At 45.6% G+C, this 27,072-nt stretch overlaps 2 protein-coding genes across 7 annotated transcripts in view; one reads left to right on the forward strand and one right to left on the reverse strand.

Annotated features, from left to right (window-relative positions):
* Positions 1–6,086, forward strand: part of LOC118094330 (transcription initiation factor TFIID subunit 1) — a 41,261-nt gene extending 35,175 nt beyond the window's left edge. For 2 of the 4 annotated variants that reach the window (XM_035134604.2, XM_035134607.2), the window contains exons 36-40: positions 814–939; positions 2,098–2,199; positions 2,443–2,590; positions 4,244–4,421; positions 5,719–6,086. In XM_035134604.2, coding sequence (XP_034990495.1) covers positions 814–939; positions 2,098–2,199; positions 2,443–2,590; positions 4,244–4,421; positions 5,719–5,938 — 774 coding nt within the window. In that variant the 3' untranslated portion in view covers positions 5,939–6,086. The remainder of the gene's footprint in view (positions 1–813; positions 940–2,097; positions 2,200–2,442; positions 2,591–4,243; positions 4,422–5,718) is intronic. The other 2 variants (XM_035134608.2, XM_035134611.2) reach the window with 1 other exon arrangement.
* A 301-nt stretch (positions 6,087–6,387) lies between these two features.
* Positions 6,388–26,324, reverse strand: LOC118094331 (zinc finger matrin-type protein 1). 3 transcript variants are annotated; one of them, XM_060282312.1, is made up of 8 exons: positions 25,501–26,127; positions 17,387–17,756; positions 15,072–15,178; positions 13,198–13,302; positions 12,338–12,506; positions 10,855–11,121; positions 8,961–9,060; positions 6,388–8,036 (listed from the first exon to the last, which is right to left on the reverse strand). In XM_060282312.1, the coding sequence occupies exons 4-8, from the start codon at positions 13,261–13,263 to the stop codon at positions 7,220–7,222; spliced, it is 1,419 nt and encodes a 472-aa protein (XP_060138295.1). In that variant the 5' UTR covers positions 13,264–13,302; positions 15,072–15,178; positions 17,387–17,756; positions 25,501–26,127; the 3' UTR covers positions 6,388–7,219. The 3 variants fall into 3 exon arrangements, with proteins under 3 accessions (XP_060138295.1, XP_060138294.1, XP_034990503.2); XM_060282311.1 differs by lacking the exons at positions 17,387–17,756; positions 25,501–26,127 and adding an exon at positions 26,146–26,324; XM_035134612.2 differs by lacking the exon at positions 17,387–17,756.
* Positions 26,325–27,072: the final 748 nt, after the last annotated feature.

Genomic DNA, 27,072 nt, shown 5'->3' on the forward strand with positions numbered 1-27,072 from the left:
TTTTGTTACACAGCGTTTCCCAACCTAGGGTCTCCAGTTGTTTTTGGACTACAGTTCCCTCCATCCCTTGCTTAACAAGACCAGTTGTCAGGGATGATGGGAATTGTAGTCTGATAACAGCTGGACACCCAAGGTTGGGAAACACTTGTCTAGATGGACAGATATTCTGACCTACTACTGTAAGTCAGCTTCTGGTGTTATCCTGATGAGACTTTAGAAGGTGGCCGGATTTCATGGGCTGGATTCAACTAAACTTTGTGCTTGCAAGGAGCTGTCACCAAACTCCCAAGCACCCTTGTACAAGGTCCATTTCTGTACCTTGGCCAAGCGCAATAGAGGCACCTGCTCTAATTTGCAGTGGCCTAGCAGCCCTCCTGCTTCCTTGCAGCATGGCCAAATTGGGTGTTGGGTTGACCAACAGACAGTGCATTGCAGGTTGAGTCAATTGCCCCATCCCTTCTGTCCTCTCTATCCTGCCCTCTTTTCCTTCTGTCAAGGGTTGTTGCTGTCAGTTTCCTTCTACTGAACTCCATATAAGCTTTTTGTGTCTGAAACCAGGTAGCATACAACACTTGCTTCCATAGCAGTTGGCTCCTATTTCGCCCCCCTGCCCGACCTTTGGGCACTTCCCCTGTGCATGTTGCATATTGGAATCTGTTACCCGTTTCCCTATGGCTTCTGGGTTTTCCCCATGAGAAAGGGCTGAAATCTCCAGCCAGTTTCTATAGAGAGAACCACAGTCAGTAAAGGAGGGCAGGAGCCATTACCAAACTGCTAAGAAATTCTGATTTCTTCTTTTCAAACGTACTCCAGCCGCCAGATCTGTATGACACCAACACTTCTCTCAGCATGTCCCACGATGCCTCGGTCTACCAAGATGAGAGCATCCTGTCTGCTTTGGATATTCCCACAACCACCCCTGAGAAGCAGGGAATACAGGTCAGAAAAATCTGGAAGCAGAGAGGGCAAAAATATCTACTGGGAAAAGGCAGGGGAGAGAGGGGTTAAAGCTTTCCCTGTGGCAGAAGCTGCACGGAAAGTTTGTAACAGGGCATGCGGTATCAAGACGGATATAATTTGGCACCATCGTTAATTCCTGGTCAAAGAAATGGGGACAGAGCTGTGGGAGGAGGCTTTGTTGTAAAGATTTTCAATAAAATCAGAATAGCTGGGACTGTGGAGGGGGTAGCCCATTAGCTCCAAGACACCTTGGGAAAGGGCTTGGTGTTCTTATTTTATGAATAGACACAAAGAATGGATAAAATAAAAGCCAATGGTCCACAAGGCGTAGAAGGGCCACGGTTTAGCCCTTACCCTTTTCAAGTGGAAACTGTGTCAAAGCAGTTCATAAATGCAACAGCCCTTCTGGGCTGAGCATCAATATGCTACAGCAATACCAGGTATCAAGTCCTCCCCTGGTTTTAGCGCAGCATGAGAACTCTGCATGCCACAAATCTGGAAGAATTATATTGTGGAGGTTCTGATTGCAGGATGCCTGTATTGTAGGCAAATGGGGGAAGAGGCATTTATTGGAGATAAGGGATGGGACGCATGCTCTGGGCCATTTAACTGGGGATAAATACATTTTGTGCAGGTTTTTTTTATGCGTTGGGCCTAAATGTGGTGTGATTTGTAGCAGGAGGGGAAAGAAAAGGGCAAGGGGCTGTGTAAACATGAAGCGTGCGTTGCAGAAAAGTACAGGGCTGGGACAGAACTGTCTTCACCCGTTTACCAGAGGATGTTCTGGTATAGCAGAAGCAGGGTATCGGTTTGCAGCTGTGGGTTTTGAACCCAGGTTGCCCTGCGAAATGGGTTTCTGCCATTGCAGGAAGGTGGCTCTCTGCTCTTGGGGAGAGAGAGGGCAGTGGAGCTGGAGTAAAGGAAATGCTGTTTGCTAGCTTCTTAAGAGGCCCTGTGCGCTTTGGCTTGATATCCTGAGCAAGTCCTGGAGGTGCAAAGCCGTGGGGGGAGCATAGGAAGGCATTTCAGAAGTAAGAGCTTAGGGACGGGCAGGAAGTGCCGCAAGCCCCTCCGCTGCGGCCTGCTTCAGAGTGCCTGTACCCTTCCTCAACCGTGTTGTCTCTGTTCCCCACTCAGATGCGGCAGGGCCGAGGTAGGCTGGGCGAGGAAGACTCTGACGTAGATATTGAAGGGTTTGATGAGGAGGATGAGGATGGGAAACCTAAGACTCCAGCCCCAGTGAGTATCTTTGATCCCATCCCTAGTTTGTGGGTTGAACTTCTGCCCTCGCGGCAGAAGCTGCGGCAGCTCAGGGCCCCTTCTGAGGGACGTTGGTAGCAGTGGCTGGAAATGCAAGCCAGGCCCATCGTTGTTCTTTAGAAAGAGACGGCCTTGCCGGTGAGGGACGTCCGCGGGTAGAGAGATGCCACAGCTGGCAGCTGCCCCCCCTCTTTTTTACCACTGGCTGTTCTGCCCTGACAGGAAGTGGAAGATGGTGATGGAGACCTGGCCGACGAGGAAGAAGGCTCGGCGCAGCAGCCTCAAGCCAGCGTTCTTTACGAGGACTTGCTCATGTCAGACGGAGAGGATGATGACGGCAGCGACGAGGAAGGCGACAACCCTTTCATGTGTAAGTTGTCCGTCTTTACACAGCAGGGCCCAAGTCAGGTGATGGGTCCATCTCTCTCTATATCCTGAGCCTAATTGCTGTGCTGCTGCTGGTGGGGGCTTCTTTTGGGAGGGGGCAGAAAGGAGGGGAGGGATAATGCTCCTTGAAAATTGTCCTCGCTACATGACAACTAGGTTTAGGGGGGGGGAGTAGAAAAGGGGGCAAACAGTTATGCAGTGGGGGCTGGGGAAGAGCTAAGTGGAAAGGTGACTGAAATGACTACATGTGGAGGGATGGATGCCCCCCCCCCAAAAAAACTTCCAGCTTTGGCTCTGCCAGTTGCCAGTATCTGCTTCCCCACCACTTTCCTTCATGGGAATATAACCTTTGTCTTCTATTATTATGATTTTTATTAATTAAATTTTATACCACCCTATACCCCGCATGTCTTGGGGCAACCCACAATATAAAAATGCAACAAAATACGTAATAAAAACGAAACCCACCCCAATAACCCTACCCTCCCCGACACATTTTAAAAGGGCTTTGGATTTCGCTCCACCAAAAGCCTTGTTAAAGAGGAATGTTTTTTGCTTGGCACCTAAAGGTGTATAATGAAGCCGTTTCCTTCCCTTGCCGAGGAGCTTAAATTAAACTTGCATTTTGGGAAAGCCTTAGGGTGCAAACGACATAACATGGCAAAAAGTTAGTATGCTCGAAGATTCACGCTGGCGAGTGGACCCCAGAAGACCGGCTACAAGTGAGTGTGGCTTCCAGGCTGGGGGAAGTCCGTTCTTAAACCAAAGCGTTCTTAAACCAAGGCGTGCTTTCCCATAGCAGCGGGGGACTCAATTTACAAATGGAACACGCTCAACAGGAAGCGGAACATGTTCTGCTTCCAAGGCAAAGTTCACAAACCCAAACATCTACTTCTGGATTTACAGCGTTCTTAATCCAAGTTGTTCATACACCAAGCCAGGCGTCAGCAACCTTTTTCATTGGCTGGTCCACCGTCCCTCAGGCCTTGTAGTGGGCTGGACTATATATTTTTTTTGGGGGGGGGAATGGAACGAATTCCTATGCCCCACAAATAACTCATGTAAAAACACCAGGCAGGCCCCACAAACAACCCAGAGATGCATTTTAAATAAAAGGACACATTCTACTCATGTAAAAAAACACTGATTCCCGGACCATCTGCGGGCCAGATTGAGGTAATTGGGCCGGATCCGGCCCACGGGCCTTAGTTTGCCTACCCCTGCAGTAAGCTGTTCTTAAACCAAGGCACCACTTTATTTTCTTCTGCCAGTGAGCAGGGTGGCAGGGAAGAAAAAGAAAGAAGACACAGACACTCGCATGTACACACACAGAAGGGGAGACAGGAGGAAAGATCCTTCAGTTTCCCCCACAGCGTGCTTATTTTACATAGCGCGGACACACATTGTGATTTGCAATATGTTGCCATACCAAATCTTAGGAAACCAGTACCACGATGTGGACTTCGAACCACTTTTGGGGTGATATATTGATGCATCATTGCCCAGCCTTAGTTGCCTTGTTGAGCTGCAGAGAGTTTCTGAACTGCGGCTTAGCCAGAATGCTAAACTCCTGAGAGATGCTGTTGCGGAGATCAGGCCCGGGTAACTGCAATGTGGCTACCCTTTCTCTGCCCAGCTATTCAGCTCAGTGAAAGCGGGAGCGATTCCGATGTGGAGTCCAGTGCCGTGAGACCCAAGCAGCCTCACGTTCTTCAGGAGAATACGCGGATGGGCATGGATAACGAAGAAAGCATGATGTCGTACGAGGGAGCTGGAGGAGAGACATCGCATGCCCTGGAAGACAGCAATGCCAGGTGACCACACACAAGCACGCTGTTGGAGGCAGTAAGCAAGTGCTTGGCTCTCATGGATGCAGGTTGGCCGTGCCCAGTTCAAACGACTCTCATGCAAAGCCTCACGAGGCCCGGGTCTCTCTGCTCTTTACTGCTCTTCTGTTGACTGACTTAGAGCACTTCTGTGCCATCCATCCAACCAAGTTCTCTGGGCTGGTTGCTCAAACATGAAAAGGCTGAATACAATTCACAGTTAAAACTGGGGTTGGGGAGGGAAATTGCATAGTGGGAGAAAGCCCAGCAAAACCCCCAGCCAAAACCATCAGAAAACACAGCAGCTAAAACATTGAGAGCAATTCCGTTTTTCAATTGCTGTGATGCCGTGAGCAGATAAGTAACATCATCAAATGCTATCAACAATCCTTTAGTAGTAACTCTCGGGTTTTGTAGATGTGATTCATAGGGCTAGTAATGGGCAGGATCTCAGCCTTTCCTTTCCTTTTAAAATGTATTTGGAGTAGTTCTTAAACATACATAAAATTACAAAGTGTAGAGCATTGTTGTTGCCATGTAGGCTTAAACCTATGCATTGCTGTTTCAGCTGCCTTTGAAAGGTTTGTTCTGTCTCTAAAAGGCTTTTTTTTATTTTAAAAAAAAAGTTGAGCAGAGTTCAGTCTCTGGGCTTCTGCCCAAGACATCGCATAACCACATCCAGGACAGCAACCCAAATGTTGCAATCTCGAGTGCTAGAGTTACGGTGGTATTGCTTGCACCAGAGCAGTGTTTCCCAAGTTTGGGTCTCCAGCTGTTTTTGGACTACAATCCCCATCACCCCTGACCACTGGTCCTGCTAGCTAGGGACGATGAGATTTGTAGTCCAAGAGCTGCTGGAGACCAAAGTCTGGGAAACCCTGCACTCATAGGCACACCTCAAAGGTTGGTGCACAAATGAGGTGGCCACCAGCTTAGATGCTTTACAAAAAATAGAAAAAAGTCTATGTTCTACTGCTAGAGGCAATCTGTTTCTGGATACCTGTTCGGAATTACAGGTGGGGAGGGTGCTATTGTACTCAAGTCCCACTTGTGGGCTTCTCATGGGCAACTGATAGGCCACTGAAAACTGGATGCTGCACCAGACGGACCCATGGCCTGATCCTGCGGCACTCATGACGCTAAAAATATGCAGAAAAGCACCAAGTAAACACTAATCTGTCACACTTTTGTGTTTCCCTTCACCGTATGGTTTCTCTTCTGTAAAGCGCTCGGCATGCACGAACAATAACAAAAGCATCCCCGTGAAATTTCTCTCTTTCTCCAGTTACGGTAGCTACGAGGAACCAGACCCCAAATCCAACACCCGAGATACTAGCTTCAGCAGCATTGGAGGTTATGAGGTCTCGGAAGAGGAGGAGGAAGAAGAGGAGGACCAGAGGCGCGGCCCTAGTGTGTTAAGTCAGGTTCATCTGTCGGAGGATGAGGAAGATAGTGAAGACTTCCATTCCATCGCAGGAGACAGTGACCTGGATTCAGATGAATGAGCCCCTTTCCTGGGGGATTGATAAATTTGCGCCCTGGACTCAAATGTAAAGATTTTTTGTTGTATCAAAATGTGTCTCCTGGTAAACTGGAGACACCTGTTTTGGTCCATTTTTAAAAATATATATATAATTTGTTATTGTGTATAAAGGTGTGTGTGTACATATATATATATATATATATATAATTACTAGCAACTAGATGAGGTCTGTTCTTTGTTCACACAAGCACTCATGACAAAAGTCTCATTTTGCCAGCAAATGCTGTATATTTGCTTATAGTGTTTTTTTCTAGCCAGAACTCAGTTCTGACACCTCTCAGGTGGGCGCCATTGCCATTCTAAGAGAACAAGGGAAGTGTTCATGTTCAGTTCCAACATCCTTTCCCCCCTAGAAAAATACCACTGGAGATAGATAGTAATAATTTGTCCATCCCTGGCATTTTTGAAGAAAAATGTTGTAAGCTTTGGAGTTTAAAATGGCTGACTTGCACAACCTTTTTGTCATGCTTTACCCCAAAATACCCTTTTGCTTCCAAGCAAGGATGTTATTGCTCACAGGCCAAATTTGAAAGGTGGGCAATCACTTGAGTTTACAAATGACGTCAGGGGATGTGGTGCTTTGAAGTCCTGAAATTGGGGCTTCAAAGCACCAGTGGGCAGTGTGGCACTGCAGAAAGCAAGGTCCTCACCCCAGTTTCAACAGTGAAACCTGTTGTAGTCAAACAAACCTTTGAGAGTTTTTGATGTGGTGGTGTTGGGGCTAGGATTAAGTACTATACCTAAATAAAATGTACCTGAGATGTAAAGGGCGTGTGTGGATACATTCAATTAGTTTTCTCTTGTTGGTTTAATGTGTTATTTTATACTTTCAGAACTGGAAGGGGAAAACAGTTATAAAGAAGAAATGGAATAAACCCTCTCCCCATACTTTCATATTAAAGCTTTCAACAACACAGATATCGCTGCAACCGTAGACAATGCATAGCTTTGTTTTTTTTTAAACCTGCATTTAAATGCTACCGGAAAGAATATTGCACACTAAATTCCTAATGCATTAAATGTCGCTTCAGGATAAGTACTGAAAATTGCTAATTATGTTTCTTAGAGTACAACAAAATTTCAGTTCCACTTCTTCCCTAGTGCTTTGCTAAGAGATCTTGTGCCCATCATTCATTATTCCTGAACAAGCAAGTAAAAGGGGGGGGGAGAGTAACCAGTAATTGAAACATAAAAGTGCACAACGGTTCAAATGAACGCAAAAAATTAATTAATTATGAGAAGCTCAAAATCCCAGGATGGATTCATCCCACAGCATCTCCTCCTCTGTTGGTCCACTGGCTTCCGCCTTCTTTTTCTCCTTCTTGTGCTTCCTGCTCTCCTTCTCGGAAGATCCCTCTGTATTTCCTCTGTCTTTGCCATGCTTCGATTTCGACTCGGCACTTGAGTCAGCGTCATCTTTCTTTCTCTTTCTCTTCTCTCCGCCCTTTCCAAAGTTTGCGTCTCCTTCACAGTGCTGTTTTCTCTTGAACTTCGCAAGGGGTGGGCGAGGGTCGCTGTCTTCCTCTCCTACACATTCTTTCTCCTTTCTGAGTGTCTTTGGTGACTTCTGGCTCCTCCTATGAAAGGCAGAGCTACTGTCAGAAGGTACATGTTTGTAGCCATCAATGGATTCGGATGGTGATGGGTTGCAATTGTCACTTTTGTAGGTGGCCAATGGAGATGCCTGCTTTTCTAGGGAACCTGTGCTGTGCTGAGAAATGGGTGCATTTTCTAGTTTTGGCAGGTCTCTGTACCCTGGCGGCCAATGGGACAATCTGCTTCCAACAGAATACAAAGGTGGACTTGTTTCTGAGAAAATACCAGAATACTGCTCTGGTGTGTTAGCGTCGCTGGAAAATTGATCCTGATCAAATCCAAAGCCCCGTTCATGGCCATTCATGGCACCATACTCTTCCATTTGAAACTCTTCTGGCTTTCTGAAGTGGGTCTTTGGTTCCAGCCCCCTTGCTTTTTGCACTTTAATATAATCTTCCAATTCATCTTGGAAGGAGCTGTATGTTTTCTTGGAGTTCGTTATTAGATTGGAAATCATGGTTTCTCTACAAGAATAAAAGGGAGAAGAGATACAAGTGTGGCGGGAATGAGCAAAAATGACAACAACATAATTTTTAACCAAACAAATTGGCTGAAGTCAGAAAAAAGTGCCTGTGGACCAAAATGTCAACTAAATGATTTATAGTTCCACTTTAGCACCACCTAGATTCCTGCAGTATTATTCTACCCACATTTTACTGGGAAGTAAGCCTGGATTTAAAGTTTACATAATATGTGTGATAAATCAATTTTTGCCAGAGAAACAAATCCTTTGTCTTCCCAGTACATGCATACGTATTCAGGAGCTGAATTAAGAGAGGCTGTACTTGATCCTGATCTCCTGTGATATAATTTGATGGAAGAAATAGGCCTCAAGGCTTTTCTGCCAAGACTTCCCAACATATTTTGATCAAAGGTCTTCCTCGTGGGGCAAAGGGTCTTTCTACACCGACCTTCTGATCAGCAAGCCCCTAGGCTCTGTGGTTTAACCACGGCGCCACCTGGGTCCGTTTGTTGTTGCTAGTCAGTGTTTTTTTTCTTTAAAAAACGTTTAGGGGTACTCTCATTTTCCTAAGCATATCGAAAATACTGCCCCCTCAACATTACATTCAGAAAATGTTTAGGGGTATGCACCCCCCTGCATCCCCCCACCCCAAGAAAAAAGCACTGCTGTTAGTGCAGCAACCAGAAGAGAACTGAGAAGCAAGGCATTTGCAAGAGAAGAAAGATCTCTTCTCCTCTGCCTTCTAAGAGAAAGCTTTGCAGGTACAGAACCCAGATGAAGGGCTGCACAGAGATCGCCACTCAGTCTTTGTGAGGCTCCACTGCAAACATTAGCCCACACGTCCCGCACTGAACTGTCAGTCTGGTTCTGGGGTGCGGAGGGGGGTGGGGAAGAGAGAAATGCACAGAGCTGGGAAAACACTTACTTTATCTGATGCTTATTTCCTTGCATGTGCGACTGGTACATTTCTATGGATGTGAGACTGATGGTGCAAATGGGGCATATATACTTGCCCACTCCAACTGCTAAAAGAACACAGGGCTTCAGGTTAAACAGATTGCAGTGGTGACAAGACAATTCTCATCTCATAAACTTCATTGCACTAGCCAAAGGCCATGCAAAAAGCAGCAATAACCATAAAAACATCAGGCACTGCAAATACAATAGACCACGGTCCCGTCTCCTAGAAATTATTTGCTGCGTTCGATGGAATACAGGGGGTCCCCAGATAGAATGTGCCAGCTTAAATGTCCGAATCACCTTTGCAATTGACCGTTATTTTATCTAGTTCTTTTCTTCTGATCTTCTTAGCTTGCAACGCATATAGTGCTACTTTATAAGTTACGAAGTCATCAGTATCACTCAGCAGCCATTTCACCCTTTCCACCCTGTTTGAGTGTGTTCCATTCGTAAGCAGGGGTTTTTATAAATCGGTCTCATGGTTCTATATATAGCGGGCATTGCAATAAATAGTGGTACAGGTCCTCTACAGCACAAGGTTGCCCACACAGACAAAGTCTCTCCTTGTACTGTACCTTGCCGTACCGACCATCCACCACCGCCGAGGGCATCGGTTGGAATCGTAATTCTGTAAAAGCGATTCTTAGTACGGCAAGTGGGAGCTTTGTCAGATAGATTGCAGTGAAAATAACCCCCCGAGCATGCCCAAAACGTGTCCGAATTCCTTCTGCCATCTCTCTCTGCCTGTCAGTTCCTTTGGGGGGGGGGGGGAAGGAACCTTCCGTTATCTGTGTGTAGAATTACAAAATTCACAATGCACTGAAACCTTTGGTGAACAGGGTCTTCTCCTGCTGCCAAGACAGGCTCCGGCTGACTGAGTGGACGAGACCAATCGTGGGTCCAATGGTCAAGACAGCGGTTTCTGCACGTGCTGCAGAGGGAAGTGAGGGGCAAATGGGGCTCGTCAACCTAGGAAGGTAACCCATCTAGGAAAAGGAAAATTCTGATCCTAAACCTCCGCTGCCTTGTGAGGTATCTTCAGGAGAAGAAAAGGCTAAGGAGTAAACCATGGGTAGGCAAAGCAAGGCCCAGGGGCCGGATCCGGTCCAATCGCCTTCTAAATCCACCCTGCAGATGGTCTGTGAATCAGCATCTTTTTACATGAGTAGAACGTGTCCTTTTATTTAAAATGCATCTCTGGGTTATTTGTGGGGCCTGCCTGATGTTTTTACATGAGTAGAATGTGTCCTTTTATTTAAAATGCATCTCTGGGTTATTTGTGGGGCATAGGAATTCGTTCACCCCCCCAAAAAAATTAGCCCCCCCCAGGTCTGAGGGACAGTGGACTGGCCCCCTGCTGAAAACGTTTGCTGACCCCTGGTCAGTAAAGCCTACAAAAATCCGGAGTCCATAAGGTGGTTGAGATGGCACCTTGTATGCCTCCTTCCAGCAACTCCTGCAGCCAAACTGGTGCCAAACATATTACTCTGCTCTCCTTTGGAACACATCAGCGAGGCTTGGGGTGTGTGTGTCTTGTCATCTGGGCAGCCCAGGACCTTCTTGCACACCTAAAGGAGATCACTTTTATGCTGCTAACAGAGTGATTGACTTCGCCCCGGAGGTGCACTAATGATTGTCAAAGCAGCAGTTGTGTGTGTGTGTGTGTGTGTGTGTGTGTGTGTGTGTGTGTGTGTGTGAAATACAGGGAAGCATTCCAAGAAAACATGGACTCCCTTCTGCCTCAAACGCTGCAGCAGCAGCCACCAAATCCCACAAGTCTGCTTTCCATGCAGCTTGGTTCTGAGCCACGCTCAGCTGATGCAAAAAATGGGCGGCGTCTCCCTGTGTTGCCTGCTTACCATTGGCCTGGGATTCCACAGGAACGGCCTCAGATCCCATCTCTGTCATCAGCTTCTTGCGCGCTTCGTTCCTTTTGTGCTTCTTGCCCACATAGTGTTGGTGGGCCATAAGCGGGTTGTTGAAGGGCGCCGAGCAAAGCTTGCAGAATTTATCTGGATCGTCTAGATCCAATGCGGTTTTACAGGATGGTGACGGGTCTTTCACATCAGTGTCCTGTGATGCGTTTTCAGCAGATGGCTCCGGCAGAGATGGAGCCGCAGAGGGACCTGAGAAATAAGTGCAACGAAGGAAGGTCAGCTCTCCCACCAAAGCAGCCAGGGAAGAGACGGTAATGGCCCTGTAAGTCTTTCGGTTACGCTGAGAGAATATATTCCTTGCAGCTCTTATGTATCAAGAAGGAATGCCCGACATACAAATACAGTGGTACCTCGGTTTATGAACACAATTGGTTCCGGAAGTCTGTTCAGAAACTGAAGCGTTCATAAACTGAAGCGAACTTTCCCATTGAAAGTAATGGAAAGTGAATTAATCCGTTCCAGATGGGTCCGCAGCGTTCGTAAACCGAAAATTCATAAACCGAGGTGTTCATAAACCGAAGTTCCACTGTATGCCTCATCCTATGTGCATCTATCTCTCTTGATGACAAATACACTTGGTGGTGTGCTGCTATAGATGTAGCCTCCTGCAAGTGGCTGGTTGGCAGCCCTAAGTCAATACTTTTTCCCTTCCCTTTCTGCACTGTGCGGAAAGACCAGGGGACAAGCAGAAGTGAAGAAGGGAGCAAAGAAGAAGGGAAATTTTGCTTCCCTTGTTCCTGTCAGGGACTGGACTGAGGAGGAATGGTGGAGACCGCCCGCCCCCCCCCCCCCCGGCACTTTCCAGAGAAGAGGGAGACAGTATAGATTTAGAACAGTGGTTTGCAGAAGGTCACAGTTCAGAGGCTATAGAGGGGAGAAGCTGGGAACTGTTGGGAGAGGAGTAGGAGGAAGAAGCAGCACCAGAGGAGAGACAGCTGACAGACTGCCAGCTGTCTTTGGAAAGCATGCCAGATCCCACCCCCCTCTCCCAGGTCCTGGCAAGCATTGAGAGTAGGAGAGCAGAAAGCTCAGATCAGCTGGTGCAGGGATGATGTATGATAGGAGAGACGGAGGGCGTGGGACTTGGACCAACGACTTTACTCAGAGCAACGCCACTACAGGAATGGAGAGGCACTTCTCAAAGCCTCTCTATGTGAATATTGAATAAAGGACTTGGTAAGAACTCTTCTTGTTATCTACTTCTTGGCTGCCCACCATGGAAGGGATCAGATTCCCTGAAGCCTGACAGTTCCTTGGATCGCATCACTTCAGCTAAAATGTTGCACCACTTTGCCCTGACAGAGGACAGAGTGGCCGGAGCAACCCAGCCAGATAGTTGGATTATTATTATTATTATTATTATTATTATTATTATTATTATTATTAAAAACCACTGGGTCTTCACCAGGTTCTGGCTGAGCGTTCGGCGCAGGCTGTTGTGCCTGATCTTCCGACAACCTCTTCAGCTTCTTGGTGTGAATCTTTCCCAGGTAGTGTGATTGAGCAACTATTGGGGACGTGAAGACCATGTTGCAAAGCCTGCAGTAGGTGTTTTCGTCCACATTTGGGTCCATCTGAAATCAAAGCGCGAAGACATTTAATCCACCAGTGCTAAACCGATGGGAAATTTCTGAGAGGAGAATGAATGGGACAAAGAAAGAGAAAGGGGAAAAAAACAGGCATAAATGGTGCAAACAACAACAACAACAACAACAGGGTTTACGTCACAGTTTGGGATTAAATACATATTCCAGGTTTGAAAAGGTTTTGGTCTTAAGCAGCAACTAGCCATATAGAGCAGGGTTGAAAACAAGATCTAACTCCAGGATGGGTCCTGAGCTCCCCCACCCGGCTGGGCCATTCTAACAGGTGACTAGAGACACCCACTTGCCAATCACCTGATTCCACCTGAGCAACAAGCTCCCTTTGGGCGGCAGATGCCACCCTGGGCAAGGATTATTTGCATTGCAAAGCTCCCTGCAATTCAAGCTTTTGATTTAAAGGAATAATCGGGAATGCACTCTCTAAGTATGCTCTTGATTCTTTCTTTGCACCAAAAACATTGGCACTTCTTGAATTTGGTACCTTTGCCTTTTTTGCCATGCACGGCATGCTCCTGGCTCTTCTTCACTTTGGCCACAGCTTGAAATTTCCCATTTCTGATGGCATCAGGCACAGGAAAGGTGGCCACAGTTTCCCCAAAACTGGCTGCCAGCCCAATCTCTGATGCCTGCCAGGCTTATGCTGAGGATGAGATAACATTACCTGGAAATTCACATACTGTAACTTCTGTTTGCTGGGCTCCTGCCCATCCTTTTGTTCACTATGCATCTGTAAATAAAGCCGGACTTTCTGAGCATGCCTTTTGCCCTGGAAAACAGAAGGATTGGTTTTACATCAGGATGCACCTTGGGATTCTCTTTTTGAGATAAAACGAGTAAGGCCTGGAAAATACCTTTGGGGGGGGGGGGAGAAACTTGGGGAACTGTAGTGTTTAGAGAATTCCTTAGCCATGAGAAAATGTTGTCCCCATTTCGCAACAGCAGCAATTGCTTGCCAGTTTAAAGTGCTTGCGGCTACCTCTAAAACAGGGGTCAGCAAACTTTTTCAGCAGGGGGCCGGTCCACTGTCCGTCAGACCTTGTGGGGGTCCGGACTATTATTTTGAAGGGAAAAAAAGGAATGAATTCCTGTGCCCCACAAATAACCCAAAGATGCATTTTAAATAAAAGGGCACATTCTACTCATATAAAAACATGCTGATTCTCGGACCGTCCGCGGGCCGGATTTAGTAGGCGATTGGGCCGCATCCGGCCCCTGGGCCTTAGTTTGGGGACCCCTGCTCCAAAACATTAAATAGCTTGACCCCAGATACTTAAGAGACTGCCTCCTCCCCTGCCAGCCTGACCACTACCTTTGCTAGAGAGTTTCTTCTTTGCATCCCAACAGTGGCCAAGGCATGGCTGGCTGGGATGCAGGGTGGCGCGCGACTCTCCTTACAGAAGCTATTCCGTATGAGCCCCATCAGAATGAATGGGAGCCACAGAAGAGCTCTTTGGTGCCCTAGCACAGCTCCCGCCCCTTTCTTGTCTTGTTTGGTGCAGGGCTTCCCAAGGCAATGTGTCTGCAGAGGCTCAAGTGTCCAGGCAGGATGATGAGAAGGGAGAGAAGGGAGCATGGCAACACAGACAGTTCAGAGGCTACTTGTCTCAGAATGCCCGCAGCAGCTGATGCTAAAATGCTCAGGGGAAAACTTTAACAAGCTGGCTTAGAGAAAGGATTAAATCAAAGTGGCGCAGGATAAAGAAAAAAAGGATCCCATGCCTTTAATATGTTGATTTCCCTGGCCAAAACAATGTTATTAGCAATGAAACAAGACAAATATTTTACTTGGGTGTGCGTCTCAGGAAAATTAATAACTGTGGCCTTATATTGACATGTGTTCAGGACTAGGAGAAGCGACTAATGCAGGACAGCAGGAATTTGCATCTTACATGGGATAATATTGTTACAGCTGTCAGGCAATGATGTAACCCGTTACTTGATCTTTTGCCAATGGGTCAAGATATTTCTTCAAAGGGCACAGATGGCTAGAACAGGTTTCTTCAATGAACAATTCTGGCTGGTGATTACAAGCTCATGGAGATTCTTAAGACTTGCCAGCCAAGGGGCATTTGTGGGCATGACTTGGATTGCAACCCACAGACAGGTCTGAGTTTTTGCAGGTAGCTTTGAGGAGACAGCCCCCCCCCAATATGCTGCCTATTTTTGGAGAAAACCCCTTGGTTTTACTCTATTTATTTATCTATCTATCTTTGTTGTTTGTTTGTAAGTTGTTTTGGGCTGCCCTGGGCAAGATAAAAGCGACTAACAAATTTAATAAACAAATGAAATAAATGAACTGTTTCAAAGTGCAACACTCTATGTCTGAGTGTGTGCCTACTCACTTTGAATATTTATAAACAAACAAACAAACAAACAAACAAACAAACAGATATTATAAAAATGCTACAATTCTCCAGTGGACTTTCCTCCCAAGGAAACTGAGCCTGTACTGGCAAACACTGAAACGTCCTTTGCTAGGGGTTAAGGGTGGGGGTGCTGGAAACACAACTGACATATTCCGCTCCAAAAGCTTACCTCATAGTGTGCAGCCCTTTGCGATTCAAACTGCAGTACAGCTCCACAAACTTTGCAGAAAGTGTCTGTGCACAGTTCTTTCCTTGTCACTTCATCCAAAGTATCATCTAAATGAACAATTAAGGACATAGCAGTCAATAAGCATAGTGATCTGATTACCTTTAGCATTTAGCAGAGACTAATTCAGCCCACAATTTTGATTTTGGAACTGAGCGACCCATTTGCTGGGCATCCATCATGATTTGTTTGCACAAAGTTTGCAGGGAGGTTATATAACATCCTTCAGTGAACACTCATCCTGATTTGTTTGCAGTTAAGTCTTATCAAGGAATTGTTATCCCCCACTTTTCTTCCTACAAAAAGTCCGGGTTGTTTTTGTTGTTCTTTTGAGGGTGTGTGCGCACAAGTGACAAATCCACTTTGACCAAATCTGTTGGTCTGCGTGTTAATTGAACTGGCAAAATAGTACCGGTATCTGAAGAAGTGCGGATGCACACGAAAGCTCATACCAATAACAAATTTCATTGGTCCCTAAGGTGCTACTGGAAGGAATTTTTTAATTTTGTTTTGGCAAAATAGTGTCCATCTCGAAGCAGCCCTAGATTCCTATAACATCAGGGCTGTAATGCCCAGCCTTTTTGTTTTTTCTCTTTTTCTACTTAATCCTCCAACCCGTTCTGTGTAGCATCTAGCTCAGGCATCCCCAAACTGCGGCCCTCCAGATGTTTTGGCCTACAACTCCCATGATCCCTAGCTTAACAGGACCAGTGGTCAGGGATGATGGGAATTGTAGTCCAAAACATCTGGAGAGCTGAAGTTTGGGGGTGCCTGATCTAGCTTGATGAAGAGATACACAGAACTCAAAAATTTGGACACTGTTTTGTGAGATTTTGGTGTGTCTTATTAAAGGTATTGGGTTTTTGTAGGTTCTACTTTCCTTACAGGTCAGCACAGCCTCAGGGGTTAATAAAGGCAGGCAGCTGCAGATAGGACAAACCTTATGCTACAAAACCCATCACTTTTGGCATTTAGGAAATTGTAATGAATTTTAAGTGGCCCTTGAGTGTTGTGGACAAAGTTCAAGCACGGTAAGGATTCCTGCTTCTCGAGGATAATCTGAACTGGACCTTGGATATTTGTGGCAGAATTTGCGATCCAGGCAACTCTTGTCCCAGTGGAGATTGAATTAAACCAGTTTCACTCATTACAGCTGCTAGGGGTGGGGAACAGATGCTTCTTAGATATGTGAAAAGTGATGTAAAGGAGCATGTACACTTGTCTGCAATGTCTACATGTTAGGCGTTTGCTGTGGAAAACACTGATGTGCTAAACACGCCCAAAACAATAATAAAGGATTGCATACCACTAAGAGTCCCAGCTCCTGCCAACCTAGCAGTTCGAAAGCACGTCAAAGTGCAAGTAGATAAATAGGTACAGCGGGAAGGTAAACGGCGTTTCCGTGCGCTGCTCTGGTTCGCCAGAAGCGGCTTCGTCATGCTGGCCACATGACCTGGAAGCTGTACGCCAGCTCCCTCGGCCAATAATGCGAGATGAGCGCCGCAACCCCAGAGTCAGTCACGACTGGACCTAATGGTCAGGGGTCCCTTTACCTTTAAGAGTAGACCCAGTGAAGTTAATGGGTGGAAGTTTAGTCATAATACAGGTGGTGACCATTTCGGGCAGGGGTTCTGTTCCTGGTCCCCGGACATGTTGGCAGAGTGCATACACACCTGTTTTGCCTTCTTCTGGGTCCACTTATAAAAGTGTTCTGCTTGGTACAGCATGCAGGAGAGTAGTTGGGGCAGGGAACACAAAGATGGCTGCTGGTGTGAAGCTATTTAAGAAATAGCTAGGACAGGCTTCCACAACCTCGGCTCTCCAGATGTTTTGAGACTACAATTCCCATCATCCCTGACCACTGGTCCTGCTAGCTAGGGTTCATGGGAGTTGTAGGCCAAAAGCATCTGGAGCGCCGAGGTTGAGGAAGCCTGTCCTAGCTATTTCTTAAATGGGTTCACACCAGCAGCCATCTTTGTGTTGCCTGCCCCAACTACTCTCCTGCATGCTGTACCAGGCAGAACACCCACACCCACACCACCCACAGCAAGTGGAGGAAGAGAATGAACATGGGAATCGGTGGGAGAGCAGTGTGTTTATGCGGGTGTCTGTGCACATGCCTCGAGGCAACAAGTGACGACATCCAGCTGAAGCCCAAAATCCATTTACATGGATAAAGATTCAATGGGAGTCAATGGCTTTCTGTAAACGAACATAAATCAAAATTTAGGTTTCAAATTTAAAACAAAGTACTGTACCTGAATGTGAGGATTTGCTTGTAAAAACACATTCTAAATTGTTATCCAGAATAGTTTTTTCAAGATCGGCCAGATATGAACGCTAGTAGCTGCTCAAATCTACTGCTGCAAAGTTTATTCAGAAGTAAGCCCCACTGAATTTAAAATTATAGAATTGCAGTGTGGTCAGGGACCGTGAGGTCAACCCCCTGCAATGCAGGAATCTTTTGTCCAGTGTAGGGCTTGAACCCACAACCCTGAGATTGTCATGCTCTGTCAACTAAGCCATCTCAGTCCAACCAGCAGGACTCGCTCCCGAGTAGGTACTTATTCTGCAAGGTTACGTATGAACAACCAAACACAGGGCAGAGTGGAACATTCAGGTGCCGATCTACAAATGCACATTCGCATCAGATGAATTAAAAACTTTTTGATCAGTTGACAAGCTGGCCCTAATTAATTGGGCACTTAGGAAACAAAAACATTTCAATGAATTAAACAGGGATCATCATTCCACTTCCCTTCTCACACAAGAGGGGATGCCTCTTCTTAGTGGCACATGTGGTGACATGTGGTATGCCTCATTTTAAAACAAGAAACAATGCTTTAAGATTACTGTATTATTTGTATGCAAATTTATGCAGATTTTATTAATACCCATGCCATGCTCCTGAGGCAATTGCCATGTTTAATTCTTTTGATTATCAAAACTTTAATTCAGCTTAGCATATTCTTCTTCACATCCACATTGGTCTTGTTTGAATACCATGGCAAACCACGGTTTAGCATTATGAACAAATTATGGGGAGCTTTGGTCTCACGAGGCCCTGTTCCCCTTCCAAAGCAACCGCAAGATCAGAAACTTTTGCTTCCATTGATGATGAACCACATTTTTAACATTATGTCTGAACCCTAAATGTTGCTTATAAATGTACACTTACGGATAATCTGCTTCACCAAGCAGCTTTGATATTTAATAGATGTAAACTGGAGGTGGATGCCCAGGCCCAAGCTTGCCTTTGATTAATTTTGAAAATACTGTTTCTGAGATCTTTTTGCCAACCAGTCCCTGCACCCCATATGTTACATGCAGCAGCAGAACCAAGATGGAAGGGTTGGGGGTTCTGAATACCAGTTACAGGGAGGACTACTGCCTCGACTTCTAGGTTTCTTGTGGGCATCTGGCCGGCCACTGAAGAAAACAGGATGCTGAACTTGAAGGGTCTTTGGTCTGATTCAGCAGGGCTCACATTCTACAATGCCCCGTTGCTTTGAAACAAAATAAAAAAAATCCTTCCAGTAGCACCTTAGAAACCAACTAAGTTTGTCATTGGTATGAGCTTTTGTGTGCATGCACACGAAAGCTCATACCAATGACAAATTTAGCTGGTCTCTAAGGTGCTACTGGAAAGATTTTTTCTTTTACTACGGCAGACCAACCTGGCTACCTACCTGTAACTGTTGCTTTGAGTTAGCAGAGGATTACGAGACATTACTGCAATTGCAGGAGTCCTCACAAAAACTGTGTCTCCCCAAATCCCCTAAACATTGCACCCTAATGCTCTGTTACCTAGATTATGAAGACAATCTCAGGAAGCTCTCCCCTCTCAATATGGCATGGCTGTTGCTTCTCCTGCTGCTTGAAGAGTAAAAGCTAGAAGGAATGTGTGTTTTGGAGGTCTGGGAACAGCAGGTGGCAGGAAAACGAGCCCATAATTCTTCTGCAGCTCAGATTCTCATATGGGATGAAGAATACATTCTGCAGCTCCAAAAACTCATCTCTCATTTGTTGAAACAACACTGCCAAAAGCAGTATCCACTTTAAGCACGGAAAGCATTTTTGAGCTTACTTTAGAGTTGTTGACAAAGATTTTCCAAACCAAGCTCAAAAACTAAATCCAGAGGCTCTTAAAAGGTCACCACAAATGAGAGATGAGTTTTTGGAGCTGCAGAATGTATTCTCCATCCCATATGAGAATCTGAACTGTCCCCGGGACAGGTGAGGCTGCTGCTGATCCCTTCTTTTCAAATCCGAAAGTTGACAGCTATGTTTGGGTTGCAATCCATTTCATGTTGCTTAGCTCCCGGTAGTTTTTGTCTCAACAATTTCACGTGGTGTGTATTTCTTATTAATGTACCCCATGCAGTGATGAGCAGATATTTACCACATCGGGGGGCTTGCATTTTTTTTTTTACCATACATGGGAAATGCCAGCTGTAGAAACACTGATGAATAAGATTCACTGTGTGAAACTGGTGCAAGAAAATAGTATTGGAGTGATTTTGCCATGACATAAGGCCTCAAATTCTTTCTCATCCTGCTTCCATATACTCATGCCCCACTATCATCAGTTCACAAAAAATTCCAGTCCAACGTGTTAGCCAGCCATTTATTGTTGGTCCCGGGCGAAGGCGGCAGGGTCTGCCTCCCACCTTTTGCCGCGCTTTGCGCAAGTTCAGCAGCACACAAGCCCCACTGCTGCAAGTTTCCTGGTGTCTAATGCCGAGTGAGAGAGTTACTTCACATTAGGCATTCCTGCATTCCATCTCATAATTTGAGCTTATGTTTATTGCCTGTCAAAGTGGCAGAGCGGCATCTGGCTCAGGGCTTTGAGCCTATGAGTTGTCTCAAATATTGCCACATATATAATTTGTGTACTGTAAGCATTCAACTTGTTTGAGCAGAGAATTGGTGGAACGAGGAACTTGCGCAAGATAATGACTCCTCAACTCACTGTACAGGAAAATACATTTTCCTGCTTGAGGAAGAAGGGGCTTAAACCCTGTGGTTCAAGAACACATATTTTCCATGAGTAAGTTCCCAGGCTCAATCCACGGCACTCCCAGCTAAATGATCTGAGTTAGAAGGTCTGGGAGCCCCATTTGCTGGAGACCCTTGGAGAGTCAGTGCAGATCAGTGGGGCAACAATTTGTGGCGTGTATGAACCTGGAAGAACAACAGTACACGACTCAGCTCTTAAATCACAATCGTTCCCCATAGCTTGCTGCTTTGTGCAGTTCAAACAGTCTCTTAAGGATTAGAGAAAGAGAGAAATCGCCTGCTTACTAACCCCAAACAGAAGATTGTTCTGTTGGGACGTAACACATGGTTGGAATGCATAGGCCCCCTCCTGCCTCCATTTAACCTTACAACCACCTACAGGAAGGAATAATAGAATTGCAGAGTAGGAAGGGACCCTGAGGGTCATCTAGTTCAACCCCCTGCAATGCAGGAATACTCAGAATGAAAGGCTCTTCCTACTACAAACCAGAGTTACAGCCTATATGAGAGTGGTCCGACATGCGGCCTGGGGGCTGTAAGCAGCCCTCGAGGTGGGTTTTTGGTGGCCCTCGGCAACATTCAGGGCTTCTTAAAGTGGCTTGAATAGCCGGCTTTTTGTTGTTGCTGTGAGGAACACACAAAAACAAGCTGTAGAAGTGCATGTTGTGTCTCCTTCAATGCCAAATGGGCCAGTCCTCTCTCCCCCCCCCCGCAATCTTGCCCTGAGCCACTCCGTGTACATATAAGCAACAACAGCAAAACCATAGCAATAATAATGCATTTAATGCGAGAGAGGTACAGGTGAAACTCGGAAAATTTGAATGTCGCCGAAAAGTGCATTTATTTCATCAATGCAACTTAAAAGGTGAAACCAATATATGCGATAGATGCATGACATGCAGAGCAAGATGTCAAGGCTTTATTTGTTGTAATTGTAAATATTTGTCATTAGGCGGGTCAATTATACAGTAAATGGAATGTAAATAATGAAATGTAATAGCGATGTTTATTTTTGTACTATTTGTTTTATTACTGTGGAATTTCCAAAAGAAAGCATTTGTAAAAATTAAAAGAAAAATAAAAAAATAAAAAGTTTCATTACTGAAATAAATGCACTTTTCGACGATATTCTAATTTTCCGAGTTTCACCTGTATTTCCCCCACAGTGGTATTGGGCAACTGGATAACTCAACATATATATTTAAGGCTGCAGCCCTGCACATTATGCATTTACCTGGGAGTAAGTCTCAGTGAACATAAAAGGCATTTGCTTTTGAGTAGGAACGCATGAGGTTTGCCCTGCATTTTTACCTGAGCAGGGCTTAATCCCAGGTCAGTGCACACTGACATTACAATGCGCCGTGTGTGGTTGGGTGAATCTTTTCAAAACATTAAATTGCAGGTGTGGGAAAGGGCTACCAGGATTGGTCTCACAGCTCCCTGCCTCCAAAGCCTGCTATCCGGCACATATAGCTCTGACTGGCACCAATGCAAACTTCCCTCCCATGCCAAACAGCATGCATGGACGAGGAAAGGGACTTTCATCAGGACTGCAGTGTACACCTTTGATGCATGAATGGGAGTCTATAGAAATTTTATTCATTGGTTCACAGAAAAGGCATGAAGGATCCACACTGTACTCATCTTCAAGACATTTTACTCACAAATAGAGCCAATAATGTTCAGCCTCAGTGTACCTGCCTAAATATTAATGCATACAGTGAACGTATTTTCAGACGCAGATAACACCCTCATTATCCATTTGAGATGAGCTATGAACATTAAATCTACAAAGACCAATATGGGAGCACATATATTTCAAGATCCTCCAGCTTTGAACAGAAATGTATACAGTGGTACCTTGGGTTAAGAACTTAATTCGTTCTGGAGGTCCGTTCTTAACCTGAAACTGTTCTTAACCTGAGTTACCACTTTAGCTACTGGGGCCTCCCGCTGCCGCCGCGCGATTTCTGTTCTCACCCTGATGCAAAGTTCTTAACCCGAGGTACTATTTCTGGGTTAGCGGAGTCTGTAACCTGAAGCGTCTGTAACCTGAAGTGTCTGTAACCCGAGGTACCACTGTATGTACTCGGATTAGCTGTAAAGGCAAAACACAGAGGCTCAAGCACACTGGATCCTGATGATACATAAGCAGGAAGACCTGTTCAAGGGTAGCCAGCTTTGTGTTCTCTAGATGTCATGGACTCCAGCACCTATCAGTCTCAGGTCAGGAATAACGTTCACAACATCTCAAAGGCACCACACTGGCTATCCCAGGAATACAGTGGTGCCTCGCTTAACGAATGCCCTGCTTAACGAAATTTCTGCTTAACGAAAGGATTTTTCGAGCGGAGCTTGCCTCGCTAGATGAATGCGTTTTACGAAAAATTCGTCTAGCGAATCACGGTTTCCCATAGGAATGCATTGAAATTCAATTAATGCGTTCCTATGGGCAAAAAAGGCGAAAAAAATTCAGTGCATTCCTATGGGATTCGCTAGACTAATTTTTCGCTATAAGAAAAGACCTGTGGTCTTTAATTTCGTCTAGCGAGGCACCACTGTAGCACCACTGCTAGCGAGGCACCACTGTAGCTCCATGTGCTTAAGGAAACATTAAAATTTCTTTCCTACACAGCCAACAACTTTCACTGCATGGCAAACCCCTGTGAAAACTGCAGGGAGTCTCAAAACCAGTTTGTAATACAATGTGTATGTGAGATAAGTTTGAAGGGGGGAAAGCGAAAAACCCCTTGGTGCATGCAAACTCCTGGGGTTGTTTAAAATTGCTCTCTGGAGCAAGTTACTTCATGAAAGAATTGTATTTGTTTAAAAATGAATCTACTTTGCAGCACAATCCTATGCATGCCGACTCAAAACCCCCAGAATTCAATGGTGCGTGCTTGTTGCTAAGAATAGCATAAGCCTCGCTCATCACTTCTTATTCCTCTTTAGGTATAATGAGCCCGAAAAAAGAGAAGAAATGGAAAGGAACAAGTGGCAACTTTTATTATAGTGACAAAATTCTACTGCCCTTGTCTCTGTATTTTCATTGTTTTAAATAATGAGAACGTAAGTTAGAAAAAAAAATCCATACCTAAAGGCCGTTGTGAAATCTGCTGGGATATGAATAAGGGTTTATGACCCCACAAGCTGTGACAATCTGAGTGAGTGAGATTTTAAATGTCTCACTGAAGCACACACAAAGTCCAATCTCTCAAAAGGAGAGGTTCAAACTCTGACAATTATTTGGAATGTGCACCAAACCTCCCTTGGCTTAAGTGGCATATATTTTCTGTAAGGCATCACATGTGTGATGCAAACTAAGGTCCATCCATCTTCGAAGACCAAAGAAAATGTAATGCCATAGATCAGCTGTTGTGGCGGACACATAGCTCTGTGGTAGAGTACATGCCCTGCATGAAAAAAACTTCCAAATATAATTCCATGCCATCTCCAGTTAAGAGGAACTTGAATAGCAGGACTGGATAGCAGAACCACTCCAAGCCAAAGCAGATACCACAAGGCTTTGATGAACCAAGTGTCTGATGTAGTATGAAGCAACGTTATATGACATTGATCGGAGGCTAATCAAATCTGCAGATGACACCAAACTGGGAAGGACAGCCAATGCCACCAAAGACAGAATTGGGATTCAAAATGACCTTAACGGATTGGAAAACTGGGCCCAAACTAACAGAATGCATTTCAGTAGGGACAAATGTCAGGCTCTACACACAGGCAGGAAGAACCAGTTGCACAAATGTAAGATTGGCCTGCTGGTAGTACATGTGAAAAGGATCTAGGGGTCTTAGTAGACCAAAAGCTTAACATGAGTCAACAGTGTAATGCAATAGCAAAGAAAGAAAGAAAGAAAGAAAGAAAGAAAGAAAGAAAGAAAGAAAGAAAGAAAGAAAGAAAGAAAGAGTTAATGCTATTCTAGGCTGCATCAACAGAAGTCTAGTGTCCAAATCAAGGGAAGCAATGGTACCGCTCTATTCTGCCTTGGTCAGACAGCACCTGGAATACTGTGTCCAGTTCTGGGTGCCATAATTTAAGAAGGATATTGACAAGCTGGAATGAGTGCAGAAGAGGGAGACCAAGATGATCAAGAGTCTTGAAACCAAGCCTCATGAGGAACAATTGAGGAAGTTGGCTATATTTAGCCTGGATAAGAGGAGACTGAGGGGAGATATGATAGCCATCTTCAAATATCTAAAGGGCGGATGGAGCAAGCTTGTTTTCTCCTGCATGGGAGGGCACGACCCAAACCAATTTATTCAAGTTACCAGAAAGGAGATTCTGATTAAATATCAGGAAGAACTTTCAGATGGTAAGGGCTGCTCAACACTCAAAAGAGAGGGGTGGTGGACTCTCCTTCCAAGGAGGTTTCTAAGCAGAGATTGGATGGCCATTTGCCACTGATGCTTTAGTTGAGATTACTGCATTGCAGGGGTTTAGACTAGATGACCCTCAGGGTCTCTTCCAACTCTACAATTTTATGATTGTATATGGGCTGAAAATTTTGTTTCTAACTCAAAGTGATATGTTTTAAGATATTTTTTCAAATGTTTGGTTTCTGAATAGTTGGGGTTTTCTTTTAGTGGGTGTATTGTATGAGATTTAAGATTTCACTCACTGTTGCTGCCTATTTTTCAGAGCCAGTAAAATGTTGTAGGGAGGAAATCTCTTGCCACTCATTCCTGGGAAGTGCTGCAAGTCTGATTCTCTATGAGGTGGTCTCCAAGTCTGCTTGTTAATGGATTCTTGGACAGTTTGCCTGCAACGTGCTTTGACAACTGTAGCAACCCTGTGGTACGAAGCAAGTTTGGGCTGCACAAAGGATTCTTAACACATGATGGTCTGTGTGGCCAATACTTATGGGGAAAAGTTACATTTCCCCATCTTTTCCATGTGTGTTGTCCATGAAACCCACTGTGCCATTAGACCCCTGCCACACCACTTCGTTCCTACAACATCATGATTGCTTGTTTTCAAACTTTTGGCTGCCGTTTGTCATTTATTATGGTTTTTGTTTTTTGTTTTGCCATAGAAGCCGCTTTCGAGTGCTTACCAGAACTGTGTGACACAAAGTCCAAATCAATAAATCCAACACAATGCCGCAGCAACTCTATATGCAAGAATGACACTAGAGCTGGCGCAGACCGTATTTCTTCCAAGTTCATCTAAGCAAGTTACTACTTATCTGAGCAGATGATGTGCATGGGCAGCATAATATGACAGAAGTAAAATCTACACCTGAGCAGGACACACCCAACCCTTATTTTCCTTCTGTTCTCCCTTTAAAGTTTTTGATTGTTTGTAACACTACACAACTCACAAGGAGGTGGCTCACCTATTGGGTTGGTTCCGTGTCGACGCACCCCCATCCTACCGCCCTTTCAGCACCTGGCGCTGTGCTGGTTTTTACTGTAATTCAGCATGAGACTCTTACTAATCTCGGGGTCACGGGCTCGAGCCCCACAATGGGCAAAAGATTCCTGCGTGGCAGGTGGCTGGACTAAGATGACTCTTGCCGTCCCAACACTTGAATTCTATGCATGTTTGTAATAGAAACTGTGTATAAAATCTACCAAAGTTTAATTGTGTGTGTGTTTTAAGGATTCTCCCCCATTTTTAGTTTTTCTTATTTTCTTTATAAGCCGCTTTGAGTCTCTGTCAGGGGAAAAGGCCGTGTATAAATAAATAAATAATAGTAGTAGTAGTATTTTTCTAAATAATAATAATAATACAATTTTTCTTCAAAAATAAGGTTCCTCTTCTAGCTGCTTCCTCTTTCCCAGAGACACATCACCCCATTATCAGCCACTTTTGCTCTACCCGCCACTAAATCCTAGAAAGCCCCCAATTTATCTGAAACAACAGCCCCCCCAGTCCCTGTGCGTCACTTCCTCCTCCTTCTCCTCTCGCACCCCCTCCTCTACCTAAGAGTCGGGGTGGGCAGGGCCTTTCCCTGCCGGCCACTCAGCTCACCACTCACCTGCTCTCTGGCCGCGGGGGGGTGGCGGCAGCGGGGGGGAGGGGGCGCCCCCTCCCCCCACTGCCCTCTCCCGCCCCACAGCAGCAGCAGTAGCAGCAGGTGCCGCCGCCGCCGCCATGGCTGGGGAAGCGGGCCCCGCCCACCCTTGGCGGCAAAGCCCTTGCGGGGGGAAGCGAGCGGTGTGGAGGTGAGGAGATGGCAGCCGCGACCCGGAAGGAGAAAGCGGCAGCGTCGGAAGCCGGAACTTCACGTCCGCAGCAGGCGTCTCCTTTCGAACGGTTTTTTAAAAAATAGCTTAGCTCCGCCCCGCCAGCCCCGCGCCTTCCTGGTTGGCCTTCGAGGCACTGTCAATCACTGCTTCGGTCCAATCAGGTGCTCTCTGTCCGATGGAATGTAAAAGCAGTCAGGATTGATTTGGAGTTGCGCTGAGGGGGGAGAGGGGGCGGGGTACGTTTATGTATTTATTATTATTTATCTATTATATATATATATATATTATATATAGTTATAGTTATATATAGTTATATATTGTTGTTGTTGTTTAGTCGTTTAGTCGTGTCCGACTCTTCGTGACCCCATGGACCAGAGCACGCCAGGCACTCCTGTCTTGCACTGCCTCCCGCAGTTTGGTCAAACTCATGTTCGTAGCTTCGAGAACACTGTCCAACCATCTTGTCCTCTGTCGTCCCCTTCTCCTAGTGCCCTCAATCTTTCCCAACATCAGGGTCTTTTCCAAGGATTCTTCTCTTCTCATGAGGTGGCCAAAGTATTGGAGCCTCAGCTTCAGGATCTGTCCTTCCAGTGAGCACTCAGGGCTGATTTCCTTAATAATGGATAGGTTTGATCTTCTTGCAGTCCATGGGACTCTCAAGAGTCTCCTCCAGCACCATAATTCAAAAGCATCAATTCTTCGGCGATCAGCCTTCT

Source organism: Zootoca vivipara, chromosome 13, assembly GCF_963506605.1.
Source record: "Zootoca vivipara chromosome 13, rZooViv1.1, whole genome shotgun sequence".
Classification (NCBI taxonomy): Eukaryota; Metazoa; Chordata; class Lepidosauria; order Squamata; family Lacertidae; genus Zootoca; species Zootoca vivipara.